This window comes from Miniopterus schreibersii, assembly GCF_964146895.1.
Source record: "Miniopterus schreibersii genome assembly, chromosome: 7".
NCBI classification, from domain to species: Eukaryota; Metazoa; Chordata; class Mammalia; order Chiroptera; family Miniopteridae; genus Miniopterus; species Miniopterus schreibersii.
The window spans coordinates 67,332,481-67,355,530 of record NC_138108.1 but is presented as its reverse complement, the minus strand read 5'-3'; the positions used below and the strand labels follow the sequence as shown (position 1 = coordinate 67,355,530).

Genomic DNA, 23,050 nt, shown 5'->3' with positions numbered 1-23,050 from the left:
AAAATGCAATTATAGATATTAAAAAGAATGAAAATATTTCTAAGATTTTTAAGTTAAAAGAAGTACAAATCCAAGGAAATGATATGCATCATGTTTGTGTATACATATGCTTGCATATGCAGGGACAACTGTGAAATGACTCACTAGGAAATGTAACAGTGATAGAGACAGGATAAGATGACTTTTTTCATTTTTCACTGCATATCTTTTTTACAGTTTGAAATTTTGCCCTATCCATTATGTTATTCTAAAGTGTTATATTAATTCTTTTTTAACACACTTAAAGGTCATTGACCACATACATCTCTACTGGGGATTTAAAAGCACTGGATTCTTCCAATACTTCAACTCTGTTAGGCTTAGGGATAGTAAGATTAAAGGTGCATTCTCACTGAGGGAAGACTTTTTAAAATTATCAATGTAAAAAACTCAGACTAGGGGATTGATTCATTAATGTTTCAAAGAGATCAAAAGCTATGTAAAAAGACTTTTGTCCATAGAAAAATATTACTGCATTGAAAACTCATCCTAAAACCTAATTGAGGCTTGAAAATGTGGGGTAAGCAAGAACTGTTACAGGTGGTCATAATGTAATTAAATGTAACACTGATTTTATTCCAAAGGGGTATTGTTTACAACAGCTTTTGATTGCTTTATCCCATGCAAACATTTAGAGTAAGATGCTAATATCTATTTTTTAGACCTGCAGTTGATTATATTCACATAGTATAATGAACCATCTGTGTGTATATATCTTTCAGAAAGGAATACAGTTCCATTGTCAGTCCAATTCTTTAACTATATGCTCACAGAAAATTGAGCAAAAAAATGCTAGAGTTCCAGAAACAAGTCTATGTATAGAAAAAACATGCATACACTTAAGTTATACCTTATATAGTAGAAGTCACAAAATTGAGCAGACTGTTTGGTGAATCTATTTTTCTTTAACTCTAGCAAATATAAAATCCAAAATAATGTATATTTGTTCACATATGGTTATAATTTTATATTAATTTGGTAAATAGATTAGCTCATTTGGTCGTAACTTTTTGTCTACTTGACATTATTCAGGAAGCAAAGTCACCAAAAATAGGCCTAGTAATTCTTTTTGGATCCAGGATTATTTCTTAAATAGAACAAGGGAATAAATTATAATTGTGTGGTCAAGATGTTTTACAACATTTTTGTGGTACATGTATAAGCTTGCCAGTTGTTAGATTATATGAAGTGATGATTGTCTGTCTAGCACTGTGAAATTTCTGAGAGACTACCTAACATTTGATAGCTGTCACAATTGAGTGTTCGTGATTTATGCTAGACTCAGAATTCAGATGAGAAATATTTTGTATGCTGTTTGTTGTTTTGTCTCTATTTTAAACAGATGGCCGAGTAAAAACTTGGGTTTATGGTGTTTCCGGTGGTGGTTTTCTTATCATGATTTTCCTCGTATTTACTTCCTACCTTGTTTGGTAAGTACTAAGTATTAGTTTACACCCCATGTTTTCATGGGTGGCTTGTTATACTAAGTGGATCCATGTCAGGATCATTATCTTTATCCTCAGTTGAAATATTCTTTTATATGATTTTCAAATAACATCAGAAGGTACATGAGGCTGAACATTGATCAAGACTTTTCCCTTTTAGTATTTTGATGTTTATCAGTAGTTTTCAGCTTGATGGCTGTTTTTTTCACTGGCATCTCCCGGCACCTCCACAGGACTGATACTTGGGTCCCAGCCCAGGAGATTTCTGATGTAATGAGTCTTATATGGGGCCAGGTCATCTAGATGTTTAAAAGGACCCCAAGTAATTTTCATACGCAGCCAAAGCTGAGAACCATTATTCTAAATAATTCTAGTTCTGAAGTTTTGCTCTTAAATTTTTCTATTAGAAAAACTTAGGATGGCACCTTCTAATTTCACAAGAAGTCATCTGCTTCCCTGGTTTACTCCTTATGTCCCATTCATCTAGATGACTTTTTTATCATTAGGTATCGGCATTCCACCAGTTCTTCCCAGTAAAACTCAAATGTCAACATTTCCTTATCAAACACTCGAGAATAACTTGTCCATGCCTCCTCCCCTGTGGCATTTACCCCCTGCTGGTGGTGTAATTATCTGTACAAACATCTTCCTCCTCTAGTGGGAGGGAAGGGCAGAGATATAACTACTATATTTGATTGATATATTTTTCAGAGCACTAGTTTGATAAATATGTATTGAATAAATGAGTAGATAAGTAAAATAAATAAGATGCTGCCTAAAGAGATTTTAGGGTTACTCAACAAAAAAACTCTGGAGACGGGCAGACCAGTGGAAAAAGCATAGCCTCTGGGGTTAGGCAAACCCAGAATAGATTTTACTAGGCTGATGATCTCAGGTGTAGTATTTAACTTTTCTGAGGATCATTTACTCTTTAAAATGAGGGTGGCTCGGTCCCCAGCAGGGGGCATGCAGGAGGTGGCTGATCAATGACTCTCATCATTGATGTTTCTCTCTCCCTCCCCCTCTTTCTTCCTCTCTCTGGAATCAATAAAAATATATATTTAAAATAAAATGAGGGTGATAATAGCAACATCTCATTGCCTTATTGTGTCCTCATGATAATCTAATCTATGTAAAGTACTTTGACATAAATATTAGACATTTTTATGACAGTGCAGTTTACCACTTTTGCATGTTTTAGACTCTCCTTGTTTTCCAATTAAATTAAGCATCAGACCTGGGAAAAGATCTAATTGATATCAAAACACATAGCATATACCCTTACTAACCAGCTTTCTCAGAATTTCAAATAGATACTATCACAGCATATGCTTCTATTAAATAGCTTGCAAAAGATTTAGAGGAGGATAGTTTGAGATTTTCTTTTTTCCAAAATAAAATGCTTAAGACAACTGCTATAATATGCCAGGTCTTAGATGTGTACTTTAGAGGAACGCAATTTATAATACAACTTGGAAATGGTTTTTGGGGTTTTTTTAAAAAATATATCTATTGATTTGAGAGAGTGGGAAGGAGAGGGAGAAACATCAATGATGAGAGAGTCATTGATTGGCTGTGTCCTGCACGCCCCCGACTGGGGATTGAGCCCGCAACCCAGGCATGTGCCCTGACCGGGAATCGAACCCTGATTGCCTGGATCCTAGGTCGATGCTCAACCACTGAGCCACGCCCGGCTGGGCTAGAAATGTTTTTGAGAAAATATAGAAAAATAGCCTTCTTAAAGATCACTTTATTCAGATACCACTGTGTACTTCTGCCATTAGTGTTTGAAGTTTTTGAAATATTGCTAATGTTCCAGCTACCCTGGCAATAAAGGTCTGTGAGGCAGTTAATGGGGGCGACCACTAGGCGAGCTTGTAGTTAATCTAGACTTAGTGCTTGGATGTCACTCTAGATAATGACACCCATTCCGCCTTGCTCAGCACAGCTCAGTAAATGGGCACTTACTCTGCTGAAGTTTGAGAGTGCTGCTCCCACTTCCAGAGGGCCAGCCCTTGGGAATAAATACCTAAACAACAGTTCTCTGCTTTCATCAAACCATTTAATCTCCACTGGCCTGGTGATGAGTCCTTGTGGCTTGAATTCAACAGTGCTAAGAAGTGCTCGCAGCTTGCCTGTCAGTTCATAATGAGCTTACTTTTCTGGCTGAGTGGGTTTGTACTTTACTAAGATGCAAATGATTGTGGAAGAGGTCACTTTAAAATGTATCAGTCGATGATCCCTTACAGCCAGGGCTGCATGATGGATACTGATGACTAGTGGTGGTCTATGTGCCCGGCCCTTGTGGGTCCTGCTTTAGTGTGAGGTGATCAGACCTTTTCTGATGCCAAAATTCAGGTGAAATATGTATAGAAGTAAAGTTTAGTTGTAAGGGAGAAAGGAAAGAGAGCAGGGCCTCCAGAGACTGTCTCCTGAGGAATTTGGGTCAGGATGGCAGAGTAGGTAAATGCTGTGCTCACATCATCCTATGACCACCTCAGAATTACAACTAAATTATAGAACAACCATCATTGATAATCACCTGAAGACTAGATTAGCTAAACAGAAGTCCTATAACTAAAAATATTAAGATGCCACATCGAGACTGGCCTGAACCTCTTTCAGCGGCTTTTTCACACAAGCAGACTGTCTTAACATGTGCTAATGACTTCCCTAAAATCTCTCAAAGTCCACAAACCCCAAAAAAGCTGCAGCTGGCCTTGGTATGTAATGTACCTCTTGTGAAATGGACTTCATATTAGTGGCAGCCTTCCTCGGTTCACAGCATAGCACCTCTCAGGCACCTCTAAGCCCAGCACAGGTGGCAATCAACCACAGATCACTTTTTAGCTCCTACCACATGGCCCCAGGCTGTGCACATGCCACAGCTGACCTTGGCCTATACTAGAGCCCCTCTCAAGAAATCCCAGAACCAACACACCCAGTATCCAACTTCAGACCACACCAGAGCACCATGCAACTAGCTCCACAAATGACGCACCAAAGGATGGACTCGGCAGGCACCAGAACCCTGCTAAAGCAATTCCATCTCCATGGGGTTATCCTTGCATAGCACCTTGTCCACTGTCATCTTGGCCAGTCCTCACAGCTAGTTAGCATGAAGACCAATCCCACCCCTTGACATGTAAACAGCAATCAAGGCTGAACTACAACAGAGAATACACACAAGGAACAACCCTGGAACCTCTGACTCAGGTGACCCAGGAGAAGGTGCCACTGGCATCCACAGGACACCTACTACAAAAGGCCACTCTGCCAAGACTGGGAGATGCAGCAGATCTACCTAATGCATAGAAACAAACAGGGAGGCAGCCAAAATGAGGAAACAAATAAACATGTCCCAGGTGAAAAAAACCTAAATGAAATGGAGTTAAGCAATCTACTAGAAATATAACTTAAAACACTGGTTATAAGGATGCTCAATGAACTTAGGGAAAGAATAGAAAAACTCAGTGGAAAGTTCAACAAAAAGAGAAACCATAAAAAAAAAAACAACAGTCGGGAATGAAAACTATATTAACTGAAATGAAGAATACCTTAGAGGGAGTTAGCAGCAGATTAGATGAAGCAGAGGATTAAATCGGTGATTTGGAAGGAAGACAAGGTAGCATAAAACAACCAGCACAACAAAAAGAAAAAGAAATTTTAAAAAATTAAGACAGTTTAAAGGATTGCTGTGATACCATGGAGAGAACCAAAATTCATATCATGTGGTACCAGGAGGAGAAGAGTAAAGGATTGTAAACCTATTTGAAGATATAATGACTGGAAACTTCCTTAACCAGGCAAAGAAAACACACATACAAGTCCAGGAAGCAAGAGCATCCCAAACAAGATGAACCCAAAAGAGGCCCACACTAAGACACATCATAATTAAAATGCCAACAGTTAAAAACAGAAAAATTTAAAAACAAGAGAAAAGCAGTCCGTTACATACTTCCATAAGAATATTCGCTATTTTCCCAACAGAAACTTTGTAGGCCACAAGAGATTGCCTTTCATCACTGAATATTTTATGCCAAAGACCTAGATCCAAGGTCACTCTACCCAGCAAAGCTCTCATTTAGAGTTGAAGGAGAAAGAGTTTCCCAGGAAAGTTAAAGCCAAAGTAGTTCATCACCACTAAACCAGTATTATAAGAAATGATAAAGGCACTTCTTTAAGAAGAAAAGATCAAACTATAAGAAAGAAAATAGGAAAGAAAAAATGTTCACTTAAAAGGCAAACAATAAAAACAGTGGATCAACCAACTATAAACTAATACAAAGGTTAAAAGACAAAAGTAGGAAGACTATGTAAAATTACAACAATAAATTAAAGAATACACAAAAACACACACCAAAGAAGTGAAAAAATGATGAAAACAAAGGTGGGGGGGGGTGAGTAAAACTTGTAGTGATTTTCGCATGTTTTTCAACATAAGAAACCATCATTTTAAAATAGCTATAAATGTATGTTGGTATAACTGAGGCACATGGTAACAACAAACCAAAAATTTACAAATGATTCACAAGAAAGGAATCCAAACACAACACTTAAAAAGTTATCAACATACAAAAGAGAGCATGAGAATAAAAATAAGAAAGCAACAGAGAAGTACTACAAAAACAATTAGATGGCAATAACCACATACCTATCAATAATTACTTTAAATGGACTAAATGCTCCAACCAAAAGACTTATGGTGGCTGAATGGATCAAGAATGAGACCTATATATACACTGCCTAACAAGAGGCCCATTTCAGATTAAAAGACACAAACAGACTGAAAGAGATGGAAAAAGATATTTCATGCAAATGGAAATTTTCAAAAAGCTGGGGTAGCAATATGTATATCAGACTAAATAGACTTTAAAAGTATGCTATAGCAAGAGACAAAGGACATTTTATAATGATAAAGGGATCAATCTAATAAGAGATAACTATTGTAAACATCTATGCACCCAGTGTAGGAGCATCTAAATATATAAAGCAAATACTGATACACATGAAAGAGAGAGACCAACAGTAAAAATGTAATAGCAGGGGACTTTAACACTCCATTGATAGCAATGGATAGATCTTCCAGACAGAAAATAAACAAGGAAATAGTGGCATTATATGAAACATTACATCAGAGAGACTTGATATTTTTAGGACATTTCACCCAAAGCAGTAGAATATACATTATTTTCAAAATGAACATGGGACATTTTCCAGGATAGACCACATGTTCAGCCACAAAACAAGTCACAATAAAATTTAAGAAGGTTGAAATCATATCAGACTTCTTCTCTGATTACAATGGTATCAAACTGGAAATCTATTAAATTAAATAAACCAAGAAACACACCAACATGCAGAGGCTAAATAACATGGTACTTAACGAATGAGTTAACAATGAGATCAAGGAAGAAATCAAAAGATAACTCATGACAATTGAAAATTAAAACATGAGGATCCAAAATCTATGGGACACAGACAAAGCAGTTCTAAAAGGGAAATTCAAGAAAACAAAAATTTCAAACAATCAGTCTCATTGAATACCTAAAGGAACTTAAAAGGAAAAATTAACAAAGCCAAAGTGAGTTATTGAAGAAAATAAACAAAATAGAGTCCAAAAAACAATTTAAAAGATCAATGAAACCAAGAGCTGGTTCCTTGAAAAGATTTTTTTTAAATCAATAAACCCATCAAGAAAAAGTCCAAATAAAACCACAAGGGAAAGAGGAGCAGTAACAAGAAATGCAAATGATTAAAAGAAAATACTGTGAACAATAATATGCCAAATTGGAAAACTTGGAACAAATAGATTACTAGGAATATACAATCTTTGAATCAGGAAGAAACAGAAAATCTGAACAACTGATAACTACTAACAAAATCGGTTTTTAAAAAAACTACCAACAGTCTTGGACCAGGTGGTTTCTCACATGAATTTTACCAAAGAATTAACACCTATAATTTTCAAACTATTCTAAAATTTGAAGAGGAAGAAAGGCTCCCAAGCTCATTTTATGATGCCAGCATCACTCTGATACCAAAACCAGACAGACATTAAAAAAGAAAATTATGGGCCATTGTCTTTGGTGAATAGATGCAAAAATCCTCATTAAAATATCAGCAAACCAAATTCAGCAATATATAGAAAAAGATCATATACCGTGATCAACTGGGACTTATTCCTGGGATGCAAGATTGGTTCAATATCCACAAATCAACTAACATGACACACTGCATAAACAAAATGAAAAAATAATATATCAAAGATTCAGAAAAAACATTTGATAAAACCCAGCATCTATTTATAGTAAAAACCCTCAGCAAAGTGGGGAATAGAAGAAACATAACTCAACATAAAGACCATATATGCCAAACCCACAGCTAACATCATACCCAACAGGAAAAATGGAAAGTTTTCTCTCTAAGATCAGGAACAAGACAAGGATGTCTGCTTTCAGCATTCTTAATGAACATAGTATTAGAAGCCTACCCACCACAATCAGACAAGAAAAAGAAATAAAAGGCATATAAGTTGGAAATGAAGAAGTAAAACTGTCATTATTTGCAGATGACAACATAATATATAGAGAGAACCCTAAAGATTCCACCAAAAACTATCAGAACTAATAAATCATTTCAGTAAAGTTTCAGGATACAAAAATAATATTCAGAAATAGGTTGAATTTTTATATACAAATAATCACCAACAAGAAAAATTAAGAAAATAATTCCATTCACAATAGCATCAAAAGAATAAAATATCAAGGAATAAATTTAATCACGATGTAAAAGACCCGTATTTGGAGAACTATGAAACGCTGGAGAACGAAATTGAAGATACAGTTAAATGAAAGCATATATTCAGCTCATGGATAAGAAGAATTAACATCATTAAAATGTCTGTACTGTCCAAAGCAACCTACAGATTCAGTACAATCCCTATCAAAATACCAGTGTCATTTTTCATAGAACTAGAACAAATCCTAAAAATTTTATGGAACCACAAAAAACTTCAAATAGCCAAAGCAATCTTGAAAAAGAGCAAAATTGAAGGTATCACTCTTCCTGATATCAAACTATACTACAAGGCTATAATAATTAAAACAGTGTGGCAATGGCATAGATCACATAGATCAATGGAACAGAATAGAGAGCCCCCAAATAAATCCACACCTATACAGTGAACCAATTTATGACAAAGGAGGCAGGAACATGCAATGGAGTAACACATTTTTTTCAATAAATGGTGTTGAGAAAATGACATATACATGCAAAAAAAATGAAGCTATACCAATTTTTTACTTATATAAAGAAAAAACTCAAAGTGAATTAGACTTAAATGTGAGGCCTGTAGCCATAAAACTTTTAGAAGAAAATAAAGTCAGTAAACTCTTTGACATAACTTTTAGTAATACCTTTTTGGATATGTCTCCTCAGGCAAGGGACACAAAAAACAAATGGGACTACATCAAACTAAAAATATTTGCACAGAGTAGGAAACCATCAACAAAATTAAAAGACAGCCTACTGAATGGGGGAAGATATTCACCAATGATACATCCAATAAGGGGTTAATATCCAAAATGTATAAGGAACTCATAACTTCATACAAAAAAATAAACAATCCAACAAAAAGATGTGCAGAGGACCTGAATAAACATTTCTACAAAGAGAACATGCAATATGAAAAGATACTCAATGTCACTAATCATCAGGAAAATGCAAATTAAAACCACAATGAGATATGTCCTTATACCTGTCAGAATGGCTAGCATCACTAAGTCAACAAACAAGTGCTGGCAAGGATGTGTAAATTTGTGCAACTACTGTTGAAAACACTATGGAATTTCCTCAAAAAAATTAAAAATGGAACTGCCATTGCCCGGCATTCCCACTTCTGAGGGTATATCCCAAGAAACCTGAAACAGATTCAAAAAGACATATGCATCCCTATGTTCATTGCAGCATTATTTACAATATCCAAGATATGGAAGCAACCTAAGTGTCCATTGATAGATGATTGTGGATAAAGATGATTTGGTATATGTATACAATGTATTATTACTAAGCCATAAAAAAGAATGCAGTCTTGACATTTGTGACAACATGGATGGACCTAGAGGGCAATATGGTAAGTGAAATAGGTCAAACTGAGAAAGACAAATATCATATTTCACTTATGTGGAATCTAAAAATACAAAATAAACATGCAAATAAAGCAGAGAGAAAAAGTCAGATACACAGAACAAATTAAAGGCTGCCAGATAAGTGAGGGATTGGGTGGGTGGGTAATAAAGGTGAAGGAATTACAAAATACAAATTGGCAGTTATACAAATAGTCACAGGGATGCAAAGTACGGCATAGGAAATATAGTCAATAATATTGTTGTAACTATAATTGGTGTTAGGTGGATACTAGACTTATCAGGGTGATCATTTTGTAAGTTATATAAATATCGAATCACTATGTTGTACACCTGAACTGACAGAATATTGTATGACAACTGTAATTGAAGAAAAAATGACAGGCCTCCTGTCTACTGGCTTTGCAGTGGGCAGACCTACCATTCAGCTTCTCCACTCAGTATGTTTACTACTTCAGAAGCTTTGCAAAGCCACAGCTACTCAACAGAGTACCACCACATTCAATGTTTGCCAACATTTGAGAACTTCTAAACTCTATAAAAGTTCTCAGATCTCACACGTTCATAATTATGATTTTAGAGTCAATTGAGAGATTACACAATATGAAAAAATTCATCATAAAGTGAGATCACAATGATTCCCCATATACCCCACAGCCCACAAAAATCCAAGGCTTATATATTAGGAGCTTTTTTTTTCCCCTAGAAGTAGACACAATGTTCATAATTCTATAAGTGAAAAGTGCTATAAAAATATCTAATATTTACAGCAGGATTTTCCAGGCCCAGCTCACACTGGCTGAACCATATTAGTTGTCTCTAAGGAAATATCATTATCTCTTTATAAGATCGAGCTATCTCTATCCCTCCTTCCCATTCCCTAGAATTCAGCAATCCCATTTCGCTTTACCCAATTACATTTAGCAAATGCCAACTAAGAGTGGATTGCCAAAAGCTCTTTAAAAGCACTTATATTTCTTCTCCATCTCTTTCTCTGCCCTAGAAAAAAAATAGGTGAGCAAGGGGGCCCCTACTGTCATTTCAGATGAACTCCAGGTATTCCCGACATTAACATAACCCTCAATATCACTGCCACCAGACACCAGGGTGGATATACAAGCTGTCACTGCAAGTTGTCCTAAACTCGAGTGTTTTCTTGGTACCTTTAAATGTACCAGATTAGAGTACTCAGGACCCCATTTAATCTGAGTCCATTTTCCATACTAGAGCCTGACCCAGCCACATATGTATTATATAATGTTAAATTGAGTGTTACTCATCTAATTATGCAATAAACACCCATTGGAGAAGTGGAAAGGACTTGGGAAGCAGGAAACTGAAGGGTGAGGAGCCCTGTACAGAGGACTCTAAAGCATGGTTCTGCCTTTCAACTTCCCCGGTTGTAAACCATTTACCTGCAGTTGATGTCCATTGAGCACCTGTTGCATGTCAGCTGTCAGGGTAGGGGCACTATTAGGATCTGTGGTTTCTTTTAATAGTTTATTTAATCATTTTATCTTTTTAGCTCCTATAATTTGCTTTATACATCAAACCTTTAAAAAATATTTTTCTCCTTAAATTAGAACTTGAGCATTTTAAACTAAGACATTCTTCCAAAAACCATTTTATCAAACTTTTTTAATTGTAGTAAAGTTCACATATCATAAAATTCTCCATTTTAACCATTAAATGAAAGAAGCCAGATGCAAAAGTTCACACATAGTAGAATTCCATTTATGTGAACTATCCGCAACAGACAAATTCACAGAGGCAGGAAGTTGGTAAGTGGTTGCTGGGCAGGCTGGGGAGGGAGTGGGGAGAGACTGCTTAGTGGGTACAGTGTCCCTTTGAGCTGATGCAAATGTTCTTGGTTACACAGCCTGGTGAGTGTACTAAATGTCACTGAATTGTACACATTAAAATGTTTTTCATTTAAATTCAGAGTATAAAAATTCATATAGACACACAAGAAAGTTGCTTTTACCAAGTGTCTAAGTAACGGCACGTGTGGAGAGCGCGTGTGCTGAAGAGGTTAAACACAGGGGTCTGGCTGGGAGTTAGTGTTGCTTAGAATCCAGGCTCTGCCACTCATTCAGAGGAGAGAGAGGTTAAGCAACCTCTCACATCCTTCTCTGTAAAGTAGCAATTATTCTAATATCTCCCTCTCAGGGTTGTTCTGGGATTTATTGAGATATCTTATGTAAAATGCCCATCAAAATAATAATAGATGTTACTGTAAAAAAAAAATAGCATAGAAATTTGGAGACAGGGAGTCAGATGGCTCCCTAAGAGTGAGGTAACCCAAGAGAGAGTGGGGCTCTAGAGGCAGGCAAAGCAAAGACAGAGGAAGAAGGGAATCAGTACTAGGGCAGCAGGTGGCATAACTCAAACTATAAATACTCATAAACATGCACTGAGACTCACCCATACTGGGAACCGAAGAGTGTAAGAAGGGAGGTTGTTTTGCCTGGGGTCTGGGGTGTGGCTGTGGGAACTGGGAATGGTACTTAATTTCAGCTTCTTTCTCTGAGAAGGCATAGCAGCCCTTCCTGACCTTGCAAAGCTGGTGGCCTCAGGTAAAACCAGGTGAGAAGAGTGCAGACTTGGTTTAATTTCCCTGACATACTCCAGTGACTTGGCAGCTAAATGTCAGGTTTAAGGCCAGAGCTGAAGTACTTTTACTTAAAAACAAGACCAGGGTAAGGCACCAGGGTCTGGCTACTCCGGCAGCTTGTGATGTTAAACATCTGTGACGTGAGGTTACAGTAGCTTAGGAGTTACTGAGCAGCAGATGTTCACATCACTGTGTATAAATAATAATAGGAAAGTAGCCCTCTACCAAGTTCATTGTTTCCATCAAACCATTTTTAAGATTTTGAAAGCACTATGGCTTCTAAAAACAGCATTAAAGTATAGAAGTCCAGAGAAAATAATCTTTTGTCACTTAACTGCTTGAATTTCTAAACCTCACAGTTGTGTTTGGCAGATGAAACAGAGCTCTGTGAACTTTGTCTCAGGAATTCTTTTCCCTTTGCAGCAAGAAGCCAAAACCACATCAAAGCACACCTCCCCAGCAGAAGCCTCTGACCTTAGCCTACGATGGAGACCTAGACATGTAACCCGGAAAAGAAATCCAAATGTAGACATCAACTGCCTTAACTGCTTTCTCTTTTGTAGCTCTGACTTCTCAGTTTTTTGAGGAATCTCACAGTGTGATGTATTAGGCAGAACACAAATACTGCAAACGTAATATCGCCTCAACTTCATTTGGACATGGAGTCAAGGATTATTTGGTCTGCCATTTTTATTTCAAGTTGTTTGTGGGTGTGAGTGTTTAATTTTTTGATTTTCCCAAGGGACCTGAAAACCCTTCTCTTCCTGTTTGGAAGTGCGGGGAAGAAAACATGATGGGATTCCCCCAGACTTGAGTAAACTGTATCTTCAGCAGCATGATGACAATCCGGAAGAAAACCCAACCAAGGCATTTACTGTAAATGGCGAGTTTGACACTGCATCCTTACGCACTATATTAGTGCAGGTCTTTATTCTTCCCATACTTCAACGCTGAGTTTTCTAGAGTTTACATTAGTTCAAAGACTTTCAAATTGGATTGACTATTTTCATGAACACAGAGAATGGGTTGCCATTTCAGAAATTCTCTGAGTTTTTACCTTTAAATATTGTATTTTGCTTTGTAGCCAGGGGATGATGGCACTTCGTGGATTGCATCTATTGAAAGAAACAGAGTGTGTGTAATTGGTGAACTAGATGAAAGCTAGGTGGTTTCTAAATGAGATTTGTACTGAACGTTAGGGTGTACAAACGAAATAAGTGGTTATATTGGAGAATGAGGTGATTTGATTACTAAAACTGCATTTTAACAAAAAGTTAGCAACGTAGCTATAGAATTAATCACACAGTTGTAATTCAGTTTAATGACAAACTCTGCTTTTGTAATTTCAATTTTCTTATCCAAATATTTATAAATTCTTTTTTTGAATTTAATTATCTGACCTCATTTAATATACATCAAACGCCAATCCTGTTTATAGCAAGTCTTGCTTTTATAAGGTTTCAAAAATATCTAAAACACATTAAAAAGCTGAAACCATTTTATGAAGATAATTGTTTGTAATCGTGGATGTTGAAAGTAAGAAGGTGCCATCTTGTGGTATTGACTTGTATTTATAACAAATAAAGTGCTCAAGAGACTGAGAAGTTGGCTGTTCTAGATTCATTCGTTTCCGAAGTGCCCTTACTTTGACAGAAACACGTCTAATAACAGTTTCCCTGTTTCACAGTTTTAGAGGTTGACAGCTGAAATCACTGACAGAGGAAAGGAATCTTACCCCAGTTCTCAACTCTATCTAGCAAACTGAAACAGAGTCCACCACAATTATACCTAGAAGCTTTTAAGGAATATTTATGGCTCAGTCAATATTAGAACAAACAACTATAATGAGGCAAATGCTGACATGTAAATGACCTGAGAGACCTCAGAAAATGGGAATGTTAGAAATGTTTTACAATGAGCAAGACAGAGAATGTTTGTATTTATAATATGGCTTCTGTTAACCATTTAACACTTATATGGTTAGAGCAAAAGAGTAAAAAGATAACATCTTCTGTCAATAGTGTGGTTGAGGAAACAACTCCTAGAGTTGTCCTTTTATTAGTTCACTTTAGCTAAAGTTTCAATACTGTTTATAGTAGTTCAAGAGATCCTGTTTTAGAGATCAAAACCTGACTGTGCCCTTTACCCCATAGGTGATACTTACCCCACAAGAATAGCAAACTATCTGTTCCCCTGTTGTTTGACCCACAAAATAAAAATAATAAAATTATTTTCCTCCTAAGATAGGCAATCCATGTAAAATGGAATTCCAGTTCAAGGTGGCGAAGTAGGAGGATCTGTATTAACCTCCCACAGACACCAAGTATACGCTATATATGGAACAATTCCCTCTGAAAGAAATCCAAAAACTATCTGAGCAACTCTTACACTTCAGACAAATGAGGAATAATACACATTGAAACAAAAAAGGCTGAGACACGATCTCTCCCTAAATCCCCCACTCAGCAAGCCAATCCATAACTGGAAGGGAACTCACAACCCCCGTTATTCTCTGAGGAGCAAATGGTTTGAACCCAATATCTGGCAACTCAAGTTTTCAGACCTGCACCTGAAATATGACACCCCAAAACACCTAGCTTTGCAAGCCAAAGGGGCTAGTATCAAAAGATCCACTAGGCTACAGCAAACTGAGAAATAATGCTTAAAGGGCACAAATGGACTCACTCAGCCACCCCTGCATCCAGGGCACAGCTCAGAAGCAGCTGACAGAAACACCCAGTTTTTCTATGAAAGAGGCTTATTAACATCTTCAGAGCCATAGCCTGAGGGGTAGACTTCTAATTAAACACACATCTAGAAGCCTGACTGTAATCCTCATCAGAGACCAGAGAGACTGGTGGGTACTATCTTTGGCTCTCCCTCTGCCCTACCCTAGGTCAGTAGTACCCACAAGAAAGGAGCTTGGGCATACATCTGGCAATCTGGCTTTTGTGGCTGGCATCCTTTGATAGCTTAGCTCTGGTGAACAGAGGAACTTATGTTCATGAGTTTAGAGGAATAGTAGCAAACAAATAAACAGTTCTTAACTAGTTATCACCCTGCCACTCAGTGCAGAGGGGACAGAAATGCCTGTTCCCTAGTATTCCCCTGAAATAGGCCTAATTGGATACTTTAAAGGCTGCTGCCTGAGGATCCGATGTCCAGTCAGCCTAAATCTAGGTGATGATTTAGATCCTACCCACCTTAGGACGCTGACAGATGTTGAAACACTGTCAACTACCGGGAACCATTAAGTACAGAGTAAGCTGCTGTCTTCTTAGGAAAATAACAAAAGTACATGCAGACAAACAAGAGAGCTAGGGTAGATTATAAAAATAAATAAATAATAAATAAATAAATAGTTCATCTCCTACAAAAGCCACTCCTTTAAGACTGGACGAGGCAACTGTTTCATCTCCTACATAGACACCCACACAGAGAGACAAAGAAAATAAAGAAATGTGTTTCATATGAAAAAATAAAATGTCATAAAAATACCTTAATGAAACATAGAAAAGTGATTTACCTGATAAAGACTTCATAATGATGGTCATGAAGATGCCTACTGAGGCCAGGAGAACAATCATGAACAAAGTGAGAATTTCAACAGAGAGAGAAAATAAAAGAAAGCATCTAACAGAATCATAGAGCTGAAGAAGACAATAGCTAAACTGAAAAATACAATAGAGGAGTTCATTAGAAGACTAGATAAAGTAGAAAAAAGAATCAGCGAACTTGAAGACAGGGTAGAGAAATTCATCCCATCAGAGCAGCAAAAATAAAATAATGAAAAAGTAAAGACAGTTTGAGGAACTTATGGGAAAACACAAAGTGGACCAATATTTGCATTTAGGGATCCTAGATGGAAAAAAGAAAAAGAATGGGAGAAAAATATTTGAAGAAATAATGGATAAAAACTTTCAGAACCAGAGGAAGTTAATAGATATGCAGATTCAGGAAGTGCAGAGTATTACAAATTTCCAAATGAAACAAACCCAAAGAGATCCAACCCAAAACACACAATTAAGTTGTCAAAAGTTAAAGACAAAGAGAATCTTAAAATCAGCAAGGAAAAAACAATTGGTTATATACAAGGGAGCGCCAATAAACTATCTGTGATTTCTCAGCAGAAACTTTTGGGGACAAAAGGCAATAGCAGGATGTATTCAAAGTTCTGAAAACAACAAACCAGCCATCAATAATACTCCACTTGACAAAATTGCCCTTCAGAATTGAATGAGAGCTAGAGTTTTCCATACAAGCAAAATCTGAAGGATTTCACAACTACTAAAACTGCCTTGAAGAAATGTCAAAATGGCCCGGCTGGCATGGCTCAGTGGTTGAGCGCAGACCTATGATACAGGAGATCCCAGTTGGATTCCTGATCAGGGCACCTGCCCAGTTTGCAGGCTCAATCCCCTGCAGGGGGCATGCAGGAGGCAGCCAATCACTGACTCTCTCTCATCACTGATGTTTCTCTTCCTCTCCCTCTGAAATTAATAAAAACATATTTAATAAAAAAAAAAATGTAAAATTGACTTCTTTAAGCTGAAACAAAAGGGTGCTAAATAGGAAAAGGGAAACAAGAAAGTATAAATCTCACTGGTAAAGGTAAAGATACAGTAAAATACAAAATAATCTAAATCCATAAAGGTGGTAGGTTAATCACTTACAAAGCTAGCTTGAATGTTAAAAGACATAAGTAGTAAAAACAACTATAAAAACAAAGATTTTAGAATGGATACAGAAGATAAAAAATAGTAAATCATGATATCCAAAACAAAACATGGGGTGAGAATAAAAACATAAGCTTTAGAATGCATTCAAACTGAAGTTATCAACTTAAAATTGACAGTTATAAATGATTTTTTTTATTAGTGTCATGGTAACCAAAAAGTCAAACTCTATAGTAGATATGCAAAACATAAAGAGAAGGGAATCTAAATCATACCACTATAGAAAATCATCAAATAACAAAGGAAGAAAGTGAGGGGGGGAAATGAACAGAGGAACTACCAAACAGCTAGAAAGCAATTAATAAAATGGTGACAAGAACCATAACTATCAATAATTACTTTAAATGTAAATGGACTAAACTTAATCAAAAGATGGAGTGGCTGAGTAAATTTTTTTTGAAAAGACCCAAACATATGCTGCCTACAAAAGACTCTCTTCAGATATAAGGCCTCACAGTGACTGTAAGAGCGGAGTTGGAATAAAGACGTTTTATGCAAATGGAAACTTAAAGAAAAAAACAAGTGTATATCTGCTTATATCAGACAAACTAGACATTAGAACGAAGACTGTAATAAGAGACGAAGGAGGGTTTTTATTTAATGCTAAGGGAGTCATTCAATAAGATGACATAGCCCGGCCGGGCGTGGCTCAGCGGTTGAGCGTCGACCTAGGATCCAGGAGATTGGGGTTCGATTCCCGGTCAGGGCACATGCCCGGATTGTGGGCTTGATCCCCAGTTGGGGCCATGCAGGAGGCAGCTGATCAATGACTCTCTCATCATTGATGTTTCTCTCTCTCTGAAATCAATAAAGATATATTTTTAAAAAAATTTAAAAAAAATGACATAACATTTGTAAATATTTATGCACCTAACATAGGAGCACCTAAATATATAAATCAAATATTAATGGACCTAAAAAAATAGACAGAATCATAATAACTGTGGGGGACTTTTATACTCCACTTACATCAATGGATAGATTATCCAGACAGAAAATCAATAAGGAAAATATGGTCTGAATATGTTTGACCAAATGAACTTAATAAATATTTATAGAAAAGCAGAATACACATTCTTCTCACACTGGCCATTCTCCAGAATCATGTTAGGCCACAAATCAAGCAAGCCTCAATAAATTAAAGATTTAATCATAACAAAGCATCTATTCAAACCACAGGGATATAAGACCAGAAATCAATTACAAGAAGAAAACTGGAAAAAACAAGCACATGAAAACTAAAAGAACATGCTACCAAACAACCAGTGGGTCAATGAAAAAATATATACATATATGCATATATATATATTTATAAATTTATATGTAATATAAATTTACATATAATTTATATCTAATATATTTGGTATATAATTTATAGAAATTTATATTATATATATATGTGTGTGTGTGTGTGTGTGTATATATATATATATATATATATATATATATATATATATAGAGAGAGAGAGAGAGAGAGAGAGAGAGAGAGAGAGAGAGAGAGAGGGAGGGACAAATGGAAAGTGGGAAAGCAACTTTCCAAAATCTTGATAATGCAGTAAATGCATTTCTAAAGGGGAAATTCATAGCGATACTGGCTACCTCAAGAAACAAGGAAAGTTCCAAATAAACAATTTAACTTTACAACTTAATGAACTGGAAAATAAGAACAAACAAAATTCAAAATGATCAGAAGGAAGGAAATAATAAAGATCAGAGTAGAAACAAAGTAGAAATTAAAACAACAATGGAAAGGATTACTGAAGCTAAGCTCTCATTCTTTGGAAATAAGCAAACTTGGTAAACCTTTAGCAAAACTCATCAAGAAAAAAAAAGGCCCAAATAAATAACCATAAATAAAAGAGAAGTTACAACTGACAATATAAATTCAAAGGATCATAAAAAAAAAAAAAAAAATACTAACAATTATGTACTGGCAAATTAGTCAACCTAGAAGAAATGGATAAATTTCTAGAAACAAACTTTCCAAACTGAATCTGGAAGAAACAAATTCTGTACAGCCAATTATTAACAACATTGAATCAGTAATAGAGAAAAACTCCCCAACAAACAGAGTCTAGGACCAGATGGCTTCATAGGTGAATTCTATCAAATATTTAAAGGTGAATAATACCTATTCTTCTCAAACTATTCCAGGGAATTTAGGAAGGGACACTTCCAAACCATTCTGTCAGGCCAGTGTTACACTGATAACAAAACCAAATAAAAACTCTGCCAAAAAAAAAAAAAGGCCAAGACCACTGATGAACATAAATACAAGTTTTTCAACAAAATATTACATGATCAAGGTGGCTTTATTCCAGGGATGCAAGGATGGTTCAACATTGGCAAATCAATTAATGTGATACTCCACATTAACAAAACCAAGGATAAATATATTTCAATAGATTCAGGAAGACCATTTTAAAAAATTCAACATCTTTCATAATAAAAACTCTTAACATAAATCTGATATAGAAGGAACATAGCTCAACATAAAAGCTATACATGGCAGACCCACAGCTAATATCATAATCATTGCTCAAAAGTTGAAAGCTTTTCCTCTAAAATCAGGAAGCCCACACTCACCACTTTTATTCAACATAGTATTAGAAGTTTTTGCTATAGACATGAGACAAGAGAAAGAAATAAAAGGCGTCGAATTGGAAAGGAAGTAAAACTGCTGCTACTTGAAGATGGCATAATACTGCACGTAGAACACCCTAAGGGCTCTACCAAAAAACTGTTAGAGCTAAATCTGGTAACAAATGCCTCGATCTTTTATGGTAATAATTTGCTAAAACGGAATGTTGGATGCCCTCTTTAGGAATGACATTCCTTCTCCACTCATTCATTTAACAAATATTTGTTGAATATCTACTATGTTCTAGACACTACTTAAGGTAATGAGCAAAGTAAGACCAGCTCACTGCCCTCTTTGCATTTACCTACTAATAGTGAGAGAGGGGAAAAAGCCTGCCTAGAAACATGCAAATAAAACATGTTAACATGGTGATAAATGTTATGATTAAAACTATACAGGAAAATGGCACAAAAAGTAACATTGCTCAAATTCTACCTTCTCATGAGGCATTCCCTGGTGATAATTTAATGTTGTAATCCAGGAGTCCTCAAATTACAGCTCATTGGCAAAATAAGCCAGCTGTGTGTTTATATAGAGTTCTACTGGAACACAGCCATGCCAGCTCATTAACTTGCTGCCCATGGCTGTCTTTGTGCCGCAAGGGCAAGGTTGAGCAGTTGCAACAGAGACCCTCGGCCTGTAAAGCCTAAAATAATAGCTGGCTCCTTACCAAAAAAAAAAGTTTCTAATCTAATTCCTGTTAGTACTCTCAACTTTTCTAACATCCAACTTCTTTTTCATATTCCCATTATCACTAAAATAATTCTATTTACTATCTACCTGTATTTTATAGCTTATTGTCTATTTTTCCTTAACACCATGAGGGCAAAGAAACTAATTTTGTTCATGTATGAATCCCAAATCTTTGGACTACGGTACTCAATGAATGTTTGTAGAATTGAATGAGGTTCGATAAATAAGTATACAGCATACAACCATGGAAAGCATGGCGAGGAATGTGGATTTTATTCTAAACTTATACACAGCCACAGCAGGTTTTTAAACAGTGGAGTGACATTATGTGATGCAGGCCACTGTTGTCTCATGACTTTTACACTCCTTACCCTGGATCAACCAGGCCCATTTGTGTTTCTTGCCTGGTCTGTGCTACAAGTCTTATTCCATCAAATACTCCATGACCGAGAAATAATCATGGTAATGGATTCTCAGATAACCAGTATTCAATGGCTCCACCTCAAAACATCCCTCGGTGGACAGAAGCCACAGAAAAAGATGGGTTCACCAGCAAGTTCTGTACAGTTCTCCAATAACATTAAGTAGAAAGTTCAATAATTAAAAACAAACAGATTTTATGGGAATTTTGAAAGTTTTATATATTACATTGCTATAATGCTCGTAAGCTGTATTCTTAGAAATATATGCAAAGATATTATTGTAACCAAAGTAGCGTAAGACCAAGCTTACTGATCTATATGCTAGAGGGCACTGGTGTGTCGGTGGGGTACAGGTGTGCTGAAATATCAGTCGGGGGTGATTAGTCATGGCCTCATTCATTTATCCAGATGTGTTATGAAATTATCATTTTATATGAATGTGATAAGGTTAAGTAGCCCTGCAATGGAGAGCAGTCATAATTTGTTAATATTTGTTTTCCAAGAGAGAAGAAAAGTCATTGCATTTGTGGCTATGGCTAGAATTATGAGGCTCATTAAGACAATTTGACAAAAGTTTCTTGAGTATATTTCTATTCTAATAAATTTACCAACTAGGGGAAGCACATATAAACAGTTAGGAACACTGATATAATCAGTGCACAGGAAGACTTGACAAATATCATTTGGGAGATTAAGGAAGGGCTTGGAGAGAAAATTGGAATTTGAACTACACACTGAACAATGAAGACTTTTCGATGGGTAGAGGGAAAGGTGGCTGTTAATTAGCTTAGCATTGCTGCCCCAGGAATTTAAGATAATTTTTATAGCCTGTGGAGTAAAGACCAAGGTGAGGATAATTTTCACATTCCTGGGTTGGTCCAAGAATCAATCAGTCCAAAGTGAGACATATCAATTCCTTCATCAAGAGGTATAAAAGGGTTTTTCATTTACACCTCCTTCTGATTGGGCCAAATCACTAGGAGTCTTCCTACCGAAGGGCTTCTGTCCCTTGTCTACCATGGAGCAGCCTCATCAGTCTCATATCAGAAGTGGGAACTGTGGAAGGCAGACCACGCTACTCAAACGCCTCATTAGAAAACCCTGCCTCAATGCATTTGTAGTGAGAGACTGGGGACCTGGAAATATTTAGCCACTCTTTAGGAATCACATACACACAAAATGGCATATTAAGTGGAATTATGCTCTTGGAGCTTCTTAAACCTTAGAATCACCCTCAGTTCCTTCTCCATATTAATTTTTATTCACCATTCACTTTGATCACAACAAATCGATGAAAACTCAACTTCAAAAATAAGTGACATAAAAAAAGTAGTTCAATCTGTTAAAATATGAACTGCCTCAAGCTAGTTCATATCATATCTGTCAGATGTTGCATTTTGCTGTGTTTTTCTTGTAAATATAATACCTGGTGAATGCAATCCCTAAGATCTTTGATAGACAGCAAATTAGAATTGTGTTTCTGAAGGGCCGTGGCTACAATGGGGTTTTTCGATATCCATGTCTGTTTTCCATGGGCTTGTCATTTCAGGGATGAATAACCACTTGAGCCTCATTTTGTTGTTTTTGTTCCTAAATATACAGCTTCAATTTATTTCTCAAATCTCCAAATCTCTCTCAAACATTATTGATTTGCTACATATTTCAAAGCACAAGACGAGTAGTCAAAGGACTTTGTGTGTGTGTGACCATTCTGTTCTGTACAGATATTATTTTATGAAGGGTTTCTTTAAAATAGAGTAATAGGTATTCCCCACCAAGTCTCCTACGACCAGACCCTTTATCCAAACAGTCTCATTAACACCTATTTAACATAACCATATTTGTATATTACAAAATAGAAGACAGGGAACATGCGACTGGAACAGCAGATAGGAGATGGCAAAAAGTTACAAAGAAATGGAAAGAATGAAAGTAAAGAAATCTTCAGCTACCAATTGTTACATTATTAGTTGAAAGGACCCAAAGCCATTGCCATAAAAAGCAATTTATAAAAGTTTTGTTCCCAACGGTAAAATTGTCTGATATATATGAGTGTGTGTGTGTGTGTGTATACTATGTGTATACATGTTTGTGTATATACTATGTGTATACATGTTTGTAAGCATTTCCTTGGGGAATCCAAATTTAAGACCCACAAGAGTATACCTGAAACCACTCAAAAGTTAATATATTGAAACTCACTACATCAGGCAAGAAACAAATTATTACCCTCTTTTTACAGATAAGGTTAGGTTCTTTAATAGAATCTTAATATATGGTGATGGGAGAAGATATGACTTTCGGGGGGGAGGC

General features: G+C 36.2%; 1 protein-coding gene across 1 annotated transcript in view; it reads left to right on the top strand.

Annotated features, from left to right (window-relative positions):
- THSD7B (thrombospondin type 1 domain containing 7B) overlaps window positions 1-13,846 on the top strand; it is a gene marked incomplete at its 5' end in the record, with an annotated part of 630,914 nt that extends 617,068 nt beyond the window's left edge. Inside the window, 2 exons of the mRNA XM_081142191.1 lie at window positions 1,382-1,469; window positions 12,669-13,846. Coding sequence (XP_080998317.1) covers window positions 1,382-1,469; window positions 12,669-12,750 — 170 coding nt within the window. The 3' untranslated portion in view covers window positions 12,751-13,846. The remainder of the gene's footprint in view (window positions 1-1,381; window positions 1,470-12,668) is intronic.
- Between the last annotated feature and the right edge of the window lie 9,204 nt (window positions 13,847-23,050).